The sequence below is a fragment of the Anguilla anguilla genome, chromosome 7 (genome assembly GCF_013347855.1).
Source record: "Anguilla anguilla isolate fAngAng1 chromosome 7, fAngAng1.pri, whole genome shotgun sequence".
Lineage (NCBI taxonomy): Eukaryota > Metazoa > Chordata > Actinopteri > Anguilliformes > Anguillidae > Anguilla > Anguilla anguilla.
The window spans coordinates 55,220,129-55,233,064 of record NC_049207.1 but is presented as its reverse complement, the minus strand read 5'-3'; the positions used below and the strand labels follow the sequence as shown (position 1 = coordinate 55,233,064).

General features: G+C 42.3%; 1 protein-coding gene across 1 annotated transcript in view; it reads right to left on the bottom strand.

The window, feature by feature from the left end:
* LOC118231061 (nephronectin-like) overlaps positions 1 to 8,238 on the bottom strand; it is a 30,890-nt gene extending 22,652 nt beyond the window's left edge. The window contains exons 1-2 of the mRNA XM_035424502.1: positions 7,656 to 8,238; positions 2,169 to 2,269 (exon numbers count right to left, since the gene is read on the bottom strand). Coding sequence (XP_035280393.1) covers positions 2,169 to 2,269; positions 7,656 to 7,726 — 172 coding nt within the window. The 5' untranslated portion in view covers positions 7,727 to 8,238. The remainder of the gene's footprint in view (positions 1 to 2,168; positions 2,270 to 7,655) is intronic.
* Positions 8,239 to 12,936: the final 4,698 nt, after the last annotated feature.

The window sequence follows — 12,936 nt, the reverse complement described above, 5'->3', positions numbered from 1 at the left end:
AGTCTCGCCCCCCCCCCCCCCCCCCCCTCCCCGAACCCTGGAGAGATTGACAAATTCAATTATGACACGTGGGCGTGCGATTGGACGTAACGCTCTCCAATCGCAGCAGCCGAGCGGGAAAACCGCCATGCCGTGCCAAAAATGCAGCGCGGTTTCCTCTGCCAGGAAGTCCATCAGTGTAAATGTGGCTTTGGCACGCAACCCTATCGCGCTGTGGCTAATTCCCATGCCACGCACCCAGCTCCTCGCCGGTTCCATCTTTCAAAAACAGAGTCATGCTGGGATATAATTATAATAAACCCCCCCCCCCCCCCCCCCGGCCCCTGCACCCCCACTCCCCCCGCCTACGCAATGATGAAAGGCAGCCTGAGAGACCTGGGTCGGCCGGCCAGAAGCTGACGGCACTCAGACAGACGAGGCTCGGTCCAGGCGATGAGAGGGAAAATGGCCGCCCTGGTCACTGTGTCCTGTGCGTATACATGCTAATGAGCCTGTCGTTCCGCTGGGACCTCAGTGACAGGATTGGCTCATTGGCCAGGCACCCCAAAGTGGGGCCAGTACCGCCTCACACATCTCTCTAAGAGCATTAAGCCCTTTTGATGAGACTGGCAGGCTAAAGCACTTTTTTTTTTTTTGTTTTTTTTTTTTTGTTTAATCTTCCAGTCAGCACAAAAGCACAATGTCGGGAAGAGCATATTTAAAAGGATATTGAACATGAAAGAGGAATAGAGGACAGAACTGCGACGGTCAATAACACGGGTGAAGTGGCAGCGTTATTAGCTGAAGGCCCAAGATGAATGACGCGACGTGCATTGGGCCTCATTCACGAAACGTGCGTACGATCACATTTGATCGGAAACTGTGCGTAGGAACATTTCCAAGAACAATTCGGCATTCATCATTTTTTTCTTATCTGTATTTGTTCCTTATGCTAGTCACATGAACAGGATTTGCGCATAAAATTTACAAACAGTCAGAAATTCATCATCTCATACACCTGGGATACGCACAAAAACAAAGGTCTGCACATGTGTCATGAATTCCGCATTGTTTGTTCTCAGGAACATTTTTAAGAACAAAAGTAAGAATAATTTAAGAAAAGTTTTGTTAATGAGGGCCATTGTCATTTTAAATGTACTGTACGCATAAACTCAGATTAATCACACGTTCCACAAGAAAATGTGCATGTGCAGCAGCCATGTATGCATCTTGCATATTCATATACATATATTATACATATTACTGTATGTTTTCCAGACTCCTTTGCATGTGAGTCACATCCTCAGAAATCACTCATCAGAACTAAGGCCCCCAATGTTCTCTCCCCCTTTTAACAACGAAACCCTCCATTTAAATAAAAGCTTTTCAAGTTGCTGGATAAATATGAAAACGCAATTACAGTCATTCTTGTACAAGTATGTTCAAAGAATACATGCTGTACAACAAGGACATGTGAACTTTAAAATTGTTGAATCATTCGCAAAGTTCTGCCCTGCTAGTATCTTATATGCCACTGTGATTATGTTTTGCTTCCGAATGCAAAAAAAAAAAAAGAAAAGGAATTTTTAAGCAAAGGCATTTGTGATCCATCAAAACTATCATTCCCAGTAGCAGTTACAGTGCAGCGCGGTTGCACCGCTCGGTGTAATGATGAGTAATGACACATTCGGAAGCCCCTGGGGGATTTTCTGCTGTCAGAACGCAGTTATGCTTCGCAAATCAGCTGACAGCCGGGCGCCCCGAATGCCCAGTGAACGCTCGCAGAGTGCCAGAATACCATTACTTACTTATTCATCGCTCTCTGCTGCTCGCTGTGAATCAGTCGTTTTATAAGTGTCCCCCCCCACCACCCCCCCACCTCAATCCCACAGTCTTCATTGGGCGAGACTCTGAGTGTGTGAGCGTGGTGGCTGTGCCGGTATGAAAAGTAGATGATAAGTCTCAGCGTTTGAGACTCATCATCAGACACTCAGACTCGTGCCCCTGGTCTGAGTGTTTCCGTTATGTGAGGACGTTTTTATAGCGACGGTAAGGTGTAGGAGGTCCGACATGGACCCCCCTTGGCCCCCCCCACAGCGGACCCCCCCCCCCCCCCCCCCCCCACAGCGGACCCCCCCCCCCCCCCCCCACAGTGGACCCTGTGGCCCCCCCCCGGGGACAGTACTCACGCTCGCAGCTTCCCCAGGACCGCCGGGTCCAGCCCCAGCAGCAGTCGATTCTGGTTCCGTAGCGGCACAGTCCGTTGGAGGAGCCCGTCTGTCTGGGCCACCTGTTAGGGGAGACCTCCGTCAGCTCACAGCTAAACCAGAAAACAAACTAAAACTAAAAGTACAGAAAACAATGATTTTATGTAGAGTCAGTTTTCACCCACTTAAAAAAAGAGGATTTTTTTTTTCTTTCTTTAACATCCCATATTATTCCGGATTCACTTTGTCAGCCCAAAATGATTCACTGGTCAATTACACTTTGTTCACGACACGACCCGTGGTTTTTTTTTTTTTTTTCTGTTCAAAGAACCGTCACATTAAATGTGACCAGGATGAATATGGCAAGGCCACCAGCACTGGCAAATTCAGAACGATCCATCATGAGAAATGACATCAAACTCAATGAGATAAAAAAAAAAGAGAGAATCCACAAGAGCGCTCAGTCATAGTCTTCAAGATTCCCTTTCAGGACATTTCCAAGGACTCAAAACCTTGATTTTTATTTTAAAAGAGCCACCCTTCAAATAAAGCGCAGAGGATTTAAATAAACACTGCCGCATTAATATTTCATGTCTGTGTTTATGCGGGTAACGCGTACAGGCGGGAACGCAGACTGTTCACCTCAGCAGATGAGTTACGGTCCCCGGAGGTCAGAAAGAACTGAACAGTAAAACTTTATTTAACAGATTAGATAGGACAGGGAAACAACACCGACAGGACCTGTGACGCTGGAGTTCTCGTAAAGCTCGGCATATACAGTACTGCAGTGGAATGAAAGATTAGCCATGCGCCATTTTGAATGGTGTGAAGAATTGAAAGCCTTGAAAAAATAAATGAAAGATATAGCAATACATATACACAGATACACATCAATATCTCCTAATCTTAGACAATACACATCAATATCTTCTCTTAACCAATCTTAGACAATACATATCAATATCTTCTCCTAATCAATCTTAGACAAGACACAGCTTATCAAATTACAATCAGTCAGCCTCTTACGGGTAGTGGTTGTTTAAAAAAAAAACAAACCCAAAAACTTATTTTTGCAAGAGCAAAAGACTAAGATATTTAAAGGCTAAGGATTAAGTTATGATAAAAAGCTTCTACTGTAATTATGGTAATAATGCTTATACTTAAGCTCCTGTAATAATCTTCAAACCCATGTAAGGTTATGTTTCAGAAAAATAAATAAATATTTTAAAATATTATGATTACACAAGCTATCTGGATCAAACACTGGAAAACATACTATGAAACTTTACCAAAACAATCCAAGTGTTACAATTTAAAACCAAAATGGCCCCTGTGTCCTTAAAATAAACAGGGAAATGTAGCTTCCTGGGCATTTTGTATTATCCATCTCATTTTATGTGTTGCCCAACAGCCATTCTAAATAAATAAATAAATAAATAGTCCCATTCCCTGGAAGTGACAGTTTGACAAGGCACAGAGCTGTTCTAAGCAGAGCCCAGCAGTGGTCAGAGTCTGAGGCTCAGGAGAGCAGTCAGCCGGCCTGTGCTCACCTACAGCTTCACCTGCAGGACGCCCCACCCCCGCCCCGGCAGTCCCCAGAGTCCCTGAACCAGTCCGCACATTGGCCCTCACTTCATAAATAATGGATACATTTATGCAAATGACACCGAGAATATGATCTTGCGAAATATACAGCATATGGCATTTGGAAAGTGCCATTAACAAGGATCATTAAACTCTTAATAAGCACAGTTTTCCAATAGTTAATATCTTTACTGGCATCTAGCAGATGCCCTCATCTAGAGTGACTGACAATGCAAACGCTAGTGTAAAGATCAGCAGCAATTATTCACACACACACAAACATGCACACACACACACACGCATGCACACACACACACACGCATACACATATACGCACATACACTCACTCACTCACTCACACACACACACAGACACACACACACACACACACATACACACACACACCTACACTCATACACTCACACACTCACTCACACACACACACACACACACACACACAACCCGCCCCCTTCCCCTTAAAGGAAGCAGATTTGCGCCCAGTGTTAGAGAGAACGAGAGAGCCCGTGTGATTCAGGAGGCCGGCGGAGCCTCGCTCGCCCGAGGCGTGTTCGCGGCGGGCCTGTCGCGGGATCGGGCCGCGCCGCCGGCGAGGGACGCAAACGAACCCTCGAGCGCGCCTCGTAAGGGACGGGCGGGGGACTCGTCGCGCTCCAGCGGAGCGGACCGTCACCTCTGAAAAGGCGCCAGCTTGGGCGGCGAAAATTGCGACGAATGCCAAATAAGACGCGCACCGCGGGATTGTGGGATTGCGCGGTGACAAGCGGCCGCTCCGTTCGCTCCGACTGCAGGACCCGTCACAACACGCCGCTTCGCCCAATCAAAGCCTAGCCTCCGCGCAGCGGCCCCTCAGTTAGCCGCATCATGCCTTTATACGGGCGTGTCGCGTTTCTTCATTCGTTTTTTTTTTTTTTTTTTCTTCAAATAAACAAAGTTTAGGAGCAGGACGAACACGACCAGCTGTCGGATTTTTACTCCCGATAACACCGGGTCTCAAGAATGCCTTTAGATTCCATGCAGTTCTGTATGTGTACCTTGACTTTTCGTTGTATATGTTTTTTTTTTTTAAATCATTTTTGCTTCGGGTCTGCAGGGAACACTGAGGATATAGTTCATCTTTACAGTGCACTGTGATGAAATGGGCAGCAGCCCAATTCAGTCACACGCTTGCCCCCACCCCACCCCACCCCACCTCAACATCCTCACGAAGCAGCACCAGAAATTGGTCTGACCGCCAACAGCTCCAAGCCTGCACATTGTCAGTGACAGCTACCATGACATAAATTTCACAGAGGAAGGTTATGATTCTGGCCAATGTTCTCATCGATCAAACTTCAGAGGCATGTGGATGGAAATTTTTTTTTAAAATAGGGGTTTTGGCCCTGAAATTCGAGTTTATCACACACAGGCTGTATTTGATTTCATGTATTCTCAGGAGTATAGGTGGACCTTGTTATATGCATCAAAAAGCATACAAAACAATGCTGAATTTGTACATTTATGTGGACATGAACATCAGAATTGAGGAAAATACTCTGCAGTCAAAATTACCTGTGAAATTGAATAAAAAGCAATTACATGAGGCTCTTCATAAAAAAATTGAGCTCCAAAGAAATCCTTGTTTGACACTACAAGATGCAAAGATCAGCATGAAAATGCAGTTGTCAAATGCACACTATGAAAGATATGAAATATTTTTGTCACCTTTAATAAGGCTGTACATAACTTTAATATCAACAGTTTGCAGGTTAGAGATTCACTGGAAGAGCATTCTTGAGCGATTTGCAGCTGATAATATTTTCAATATGATATTCGATTTAATATATTTTTCATGCTGAAAGAACTAAATGCCACAAAATAGAGTTTTGATGGAAACTGTGATGCAGCAGTGATACCCCCTGACACTCACAAAATGGCTTAATCTACAGTAAACACATTTTTTCTACAAACCCACAGAATAAAAAATATAGCCTATACTATTCGACCACAACAGACCATTGCCAAACAGGATTTTTGGTGCCTTGAATCCTGTCCACGGCATCTTAAATATGGGTCCCACATAAGTCACTCTCATACGAAAATGTGTTCCTGATCTTAGATACCTTTCCAGGGGCGCAAACAGTTCCATCTCCAAGGCAGGGGGCAGCTAAACTGTTTAACCTCAAGTTCCCCTATAATGGCCACCCCTCCAGCTGGGGATGGACACCTCAGTAAAAAGGTTCACAGTGGTTTACAAGTTCACCTGACATCCACTAAAGGCTGCACTGCAGTGGACAGTTAGCACCAATGGGATATGGAAACATGCCTGAAAGGTGACAACATATACCTACAGCAAGGATGCATTTACTAAAAATAAATACCATAATTATGTACAGTGACTTTATTTATTTATTGATTGATTTTTGCGGATGGGATTGCTCCCACTCCGCACGACGAGCTGATACTCCACAGTGAACAGCTGACATAGGATAGGCAGTAACTCATTTTTTGACAGAATATTTTTAAATGCGAGTAGCCTACCGTTGCCGTACTGCAGTTGTATATGAGATTAATCTATGGGCTCGGTGCAAGTATGAGGATCTATCATGATTAATCTGCGGACACTTTCTCTAAAATGGAAAGTATGTCTCGCTCTAAGACGGAGATAAATTCACAACAACGCCTGCCCCCGCCTCCAGTCAACACGAAACTAATTAAGCGTCGACCGTGAAACTTGCAAGTGCTATCCATGGCTTTGCCTGCCTGCTCAGTTTGTCAACAACGATACTTATGGAATCAGATCGCATAGGTTGTACCGGGGAAAAAGCTATTATTATTATTATTATTATTTTATTATTATTATTTTATTATTATTATTATTATTATTATTATTCTTATTATTATTATTATTTTAAAAGGCTACTTGAAAAAGCATTTAATATACTATTCCGGTTGTTTTTTTTAATACATCACACAAACCAGTGAGCATTCAGCATTTGGTTGAGAAGTAAAAGTTTTCTGCCGGATTAGGACGTAGCCCGGCTATATCCGCGTAAAACCTGAGCTATATTGGGCATACTGTATGTCAAAAACTCTCTCAACCTAGATCTCCGCTGCTCAAGGCGTCTAACATTCACCGGCTTTCGCTCACCGAGAAGCGCAATTCTGAATGAGGCACATAACGCAGCGGCTGTAATAACGCATTTCCACACTGCACGAAAATGTTGTATTAGAGTTTGCATTGTGGAGTCTTAAAATTGCCACTTATGGCGACAAATAATTTGGTAAGCGCTAACGCTGACCGACACCCTCGCAATATGCTGGCTCGCTCCACTGCTCGGCTTGCACATCGGTTAGGCTACACTTGTTTCACCCGTTGGTGTTTGCGTTTGAGCTACCTGGCTATGCAAAGACTGACACACAGGTTTCAGCAGTGGAAAAACATGCACCCATTTTTTAAAGATGCCTTTTGTATTTTCCTGACCATATCAACTGGGTGGACGCGTACATTCATTTGTTTTTCCGTAGGGAGTATTTATAATGAGCCTGTATGGCACATTTGATATAGCCTACAACCAGGAGCAACAAAAGCTTCTTTAACTATCGTGGCTGTGATAATTGTGCATCATGCTTGTGGAAAGCATGGCTTTGTTCTAAGGCAGTTATAAGAATCCATAAGTCACAGTTTAAAAATTAATTTGCTCCGAAACAGTTGTCTAAGCGTTCTGTTAATTTCAGGAACCAAAGTATACATTTAGTAACAGCCTATTTGCTATTAAGACAACCATATAGTTAATAAACTCCTTAACAATATTCGAACTGTAAGCCGTTTCACTTTCTACGCTTTGCGTTGGTAATTGACCATTACGCAGAACTGATCTACCTTACCCGCCGTCAAAGTCCGCACTTGATCCGATACAGCAACTGCACAACAGCATCAACTTTATCCATAATTCCATGTCAGTATGTATTGTACTGTAGATGCACTTCAGGTCGTCTTAAAATCCAAAAATGGGCTCACAAAATGAGTCTTTATGCTTCAAATGTCGTCTTGAGGCAGAGAAGAAAGTGAGCTCCAATGGTTTTTGTCACAACCAAGACCGGAGATTTGCTGGTGTCCTTGAGACAGACAATTTACTATGTTTCCGAGGTGCTGAGGAAACAGCTCGCCGCCTCTGGGAAAAAATCCAATATATGAGGAACGGAGTGCTCTCTACCGGTGTTAAAGAGTCGTGCAGTTTTTTTCTCCCTTCCATCCACAGAAGTTATTTTGCAATTTAAAGAGAATTCGGATGCGCTTCCATCTGCTTGGTAAATAAACGATACCCACGGCTTCTGTTAATATCCGGTTGCTGTTCGATTTTCGAGTGTGCGTTCCCCAATGGCCACGCGCAATAATTAAGATTAACGCTTCGCGATTCCGCGCACTGTGCTCAATCGCCAGTTTTGGTCGTTAGAAATTGAAGCGCGGCTTTCTTGCCCGCATAGCAGGTCGTGCCGTCGTGGAGTAGGAAGTGTTCCCGCTTGAATTATAGCACGCGGGGCCGCCAGGTGCATTCCACTGTGGCTCACCCCAACATTACACTGACAGCTACAAGAAATGTTTGATGTTCCTCTAAACACCAATTCCGAATTTACGCATTCCCGTGTAGTTGCATGCGTTACTTACATTTATGTTCAATTTTAGAGTAAAAGTAGGCTCAATAAACGAATGGATAAATTTCACCAGTAATGCACGGTTTATACAGTATGAAATGCATGGTTTTACAAATGATTGCAAATATTTTAACGTTTACATTTTATCTCTTTCTTTATTCTCTACTCTCTTATTTCCCTCAGTTTGCCTATCCGAATAAACAGAAAGATTCATTCATTTATTAATTCATTTAAATTTAGAGTAGCAGTTTATGCTGGTCAAGCCAATTTTGAAATAGCGGAACGTAATTGTTCAAGGATGATGATGGAAAAAAAAAAAATCTTTTAAGGCCAAAACAATGGGCGGACTCCTGTCCAGTAATATTTAAGGCCATATATTTTAGTCCACAAACCTAACAATGAATACAATGTTAATAATTAATAGTTTAAATAAGTCCACCCAGTACTCCCAATTAACTAATTCAATCTATCATACAAGTCGTTTGAAACTTGTTTCAAAGCTGACAGGCATTGTTCTGAAAATAAATGCAGGGATGTTGCGATATGTCAAAGTTGAAGCTCAAAACGACCCAGTGCAGAGGATATTCAAGTTTATTGTTAAAGATGAATTAAAGATGTTGGCCATGTAAGGCCTCTTCATTTTGTAACGTGACATGGTGCATTATGGCTTATGTATATTCAATGTCCATGTACAACTGGCGCTGGTATCTGGAGAAAAAAGAAAAACCAAGGGCAGAAAACACAGCATAAAAATGAAATAGGAGTAATCTGATGATTATAAGCCAGAGTACGTCTCATTATAGGACTCATTGTAATCCCCATAAAAAGGAAATTGCGATCAACACTGTGAGCCAGAGGAAGGACAACAAAACACAAGGCAGGAACAGGAGATATAAAACGGGTCCTTTGAAGTAAGCCTACCGACTAGCTGGTGCATTTGCACCTTGATTAAGAAAATAAATACCTTCATTTCAATGGCTCTGTCTGAAGCAGGTGGCCCACAGGGGTCAACGTTCCCTTCCTGTAATGGGAATGTGTATGTTGTGTTTAATTCCCAGACACAGTATCCCCCTCCCTCATGTCACAAGCTCTTCACTCTCAGCTCCGTTGTTTTTTTGTTTTGTTTTGGGTTTTTTTCCCCCCAAGTTCACACGGACACAGCTGTGCGTGAGGAGAGGGAACGTGACGTTTCCCTTCGGTATTCTCTCCAGCTCCGGGGAGTGCTGTTGTGTCTCTGTTCATTCATGTTCAGACAGACAGCTTGCACGCGCAGAATTCTGATGAGCGCTGCCATACACCGTACCTCAAAACCACCTCCGCTCGGCTTTGTCTTATAACCTCACGGGGGTCACATGCGCACTCCACAGCCAATGGCGTGCTCGGACAGCGGAGGCTCTGATTATGGTTCTGAGTCTGAGTCATAACTGCGATGATAATATGCATCCTCTTTCTGCTTTGTGTGTTGTCTAGATGGACAATTTCATGCCATTGTCACACCACTTAGAGCACCACAAAAGAGACTTAGGGACATCAAAGCAAAATGGCAGAGACGATCGTGCGCTACTGTTTTTAGATCTCCTCACCCCACTTTTTTTTTCCTGGCTTGAGTCTCTAAAACGCCAGTTTCTGTGTACATCTGAATGCGCTTGAGAGGCCGCTGTTCACAAACACAGCTCTCAGTACATAATGGATATTGCTTGCAGTGCAGAGAGTGCATTACATTTTGATAGAGCGCATGGATTTGAGAGAGTACTATTGGATTCTTATACTATTGGATTTGTATACTGTTATGCAGAGAACATTGTGTTATAGCGTATTTGTTCATCGTGTTGACACCTGAATGCACATTGTTTCTGTTGCACATTCATACATCTTCAAATATTCCATAATAAAATTGATGAAATATAGTTATTTCATTCTTTTCTGCTTCAGAAGTCACTGTTTAAACCAATTTTCTTGTATGCAAGGACAAGAACAAAAAAACTGCATGGTAATGCATAGAAGCTCATTCTTCTTGCAAGTAAACAATTCTGAGGTTAACAGTGATATATCATCTCTTCTCGGGTACAGGAGTAAGTCATGTGATGTGAAAATGTGTTGCTCTGGCAAGATTTCATCTTTATGAATGCTGTCCATGGTGGTGAAATGCTAAGCAGTTTATAGGATGATGTGCCAATCAGCATAGCCCTTCATATTATGAGGTCATTAACTGCCACAACGATTATCACAGAACTTAATTGCTTCAATGCTGAGTCCATGTTATCAGCATTAATTGTAATGTTTATGACCACATTTATTCTTATTAGGCAAATTATGCCACCATATTTTCATATCTGAGCGCCTACAAAATATGAATTTGTAATATTGCTAACCAGCAGCACATGTCCAACAATGAACAAAAGTGGTGCTGCCTAGCTACATCAGTATAAAAATATCTACTAATTAATTATCACAGTGCTCAAGGATTTTTTGGAAAGTTCAGACTGAGACTTTTGAAGTTTTGTTTCACTGACCATTAAAAAGGAAGCAATATGATTTATATCCTGATTTAAGTGTGTTGTGCAATGTTAGGGGCCCCTACAAAGAGCAGCTGCATTACTTACTTGAGTCGTGAAGGTCAGAATTAATATGTATGTACTTACAGAATTTATGCCAGACATAGTCCATCAATCCATCATCTATACCCACTTATCCTGGTCAGTGTCACCGGGTGTGATGGAGCCTATCCCAGCATGCATGGGGCGAGAGGCAGGAATACACCTTGGACAGGTTGCCTATCTATAGTCGGGCATGCCGATGGATGGATTACCCAGAGAAAACCCACATGGACGCAGGACATACATGCAAACTCCACACAGAAGGGCCCAGGCTAGGATTCGAACCCTAGGAGCTTCTTGCTGTGAAGCGACCACCTGCCACCCCTGCGTAGTCCAAGACCAATTCTAGATCACTGCCACACCCACCAGGGAGCAGCTGCAAGGACGAAGAGCAGAAATTTGGCACAGATCAGTGATAAACATTCCAGAAAAGCATTTTCAGCATCAGGCAATACAATTGTAATTATTGTAATGCTGCACAGGCTCAATTTAGTCATTAGAAATGCTCGGTTGTTATTGCTAATTGGTAGTTTTTATGATAGTTTGTTTCAAACGAGAGTTTCACTAGGTTAGTTACATTTATTAATTTGCAATACAGGCTACAATTAAGGTAGAAATGGTTAATAAAAGTTTTAAAAAATCAATTGACCATGTATGCACTTGAGACAGCTACTGATAATGAATCTGACAGATTCCCATGTAAAAATGTATTTCGTGCAGCACAGATTTCAATCAGCAGAGAGGCCACATTCCAGAATTAATAAGCACGCAGAACCAATTTTAATTTGGAAAAAAAGAGGCCTTGTATGACATATCACAGTTATGATTTTCGTGTCTCCCTGTAGTACTGTGCTCATACTGATAGGCAAGCTTTACAAGACAATAAACAAAGAATACAATATCCTTATGTCAAAATCTAGACAAGTTAGTTGGCAAGTATTAGAATTATAATTATGTGATAAAAATAATGAAATAAAAAAAATATTTATATAGTGCATTTCACAGACAACAGTGCAGTGGGGAATTTATTTGGCTGAGCCCCCAACAGAAACGCAGAGCACTACCAGAATGCAGCTGTTTATGAAATGGGAACAGTTATTTTAAAAACAAGTCTGGGCTTGCGTTTACACTGAGCAGAAATTTGCTATAGATCAACTGGCTGGGTTCACGCGGTTGAAGGCTCTTTTTCTCAATGGCACTAAGTCGAGGTACTGAAGAGGACTTAAATGAACTCTAAGACTGCGATATGTTGACATGCAAGTCATCATATAAAAATAAATAAATAAATAATACCAAAACTACAATTTTGCAGGTACTGTATGTGACAAGCTTGCAAATGGACGACTCGTGCTTTTAGGAATGAGTCATTTAAAAAAGAGATCACTGTTTTTAGTCAAAAGTTCAGGAAGTGACATTGAAAAATGAATAACAAATTAGGTTACACTGAATTGAATATTAAGTACAGATGCCACAATGCACACATTAGCAGTCAGCAGCTCTACAGATGTCTTGGTGAACTTCACAAAAATATTCTCTCAGGCCACAAATTTCCTCTCAGTCCAAAGTTTTTTTTTTTTTTTTCAAGGCTCCTAAATATCTAAATATTCAATATTCAAATTTTTTCTTTCCCCGTGAGTGAATTCGTGCTCACAGTTTGCTCTGAGGTGCTGTGTTGCTTGGAACAGGGCTGTTGATCAAATGAAAAGCTTTTGTAAGAAATGTCTGTTAAATCTCAAAAAAAGAAAAATACGGAACCATTAAATTATTATGTGATAATTTTAGGGGGGAATGGGTCCCACGCTGGTCACAGTGTTTAATTTGGCTATTCGGGGTGAGAAGGGACCAATGAACGAAGGCAGTAGAATACAGGCAGCAGAAATGGATCATTACGTTATTATTCAGAGTGCTCATCCTAA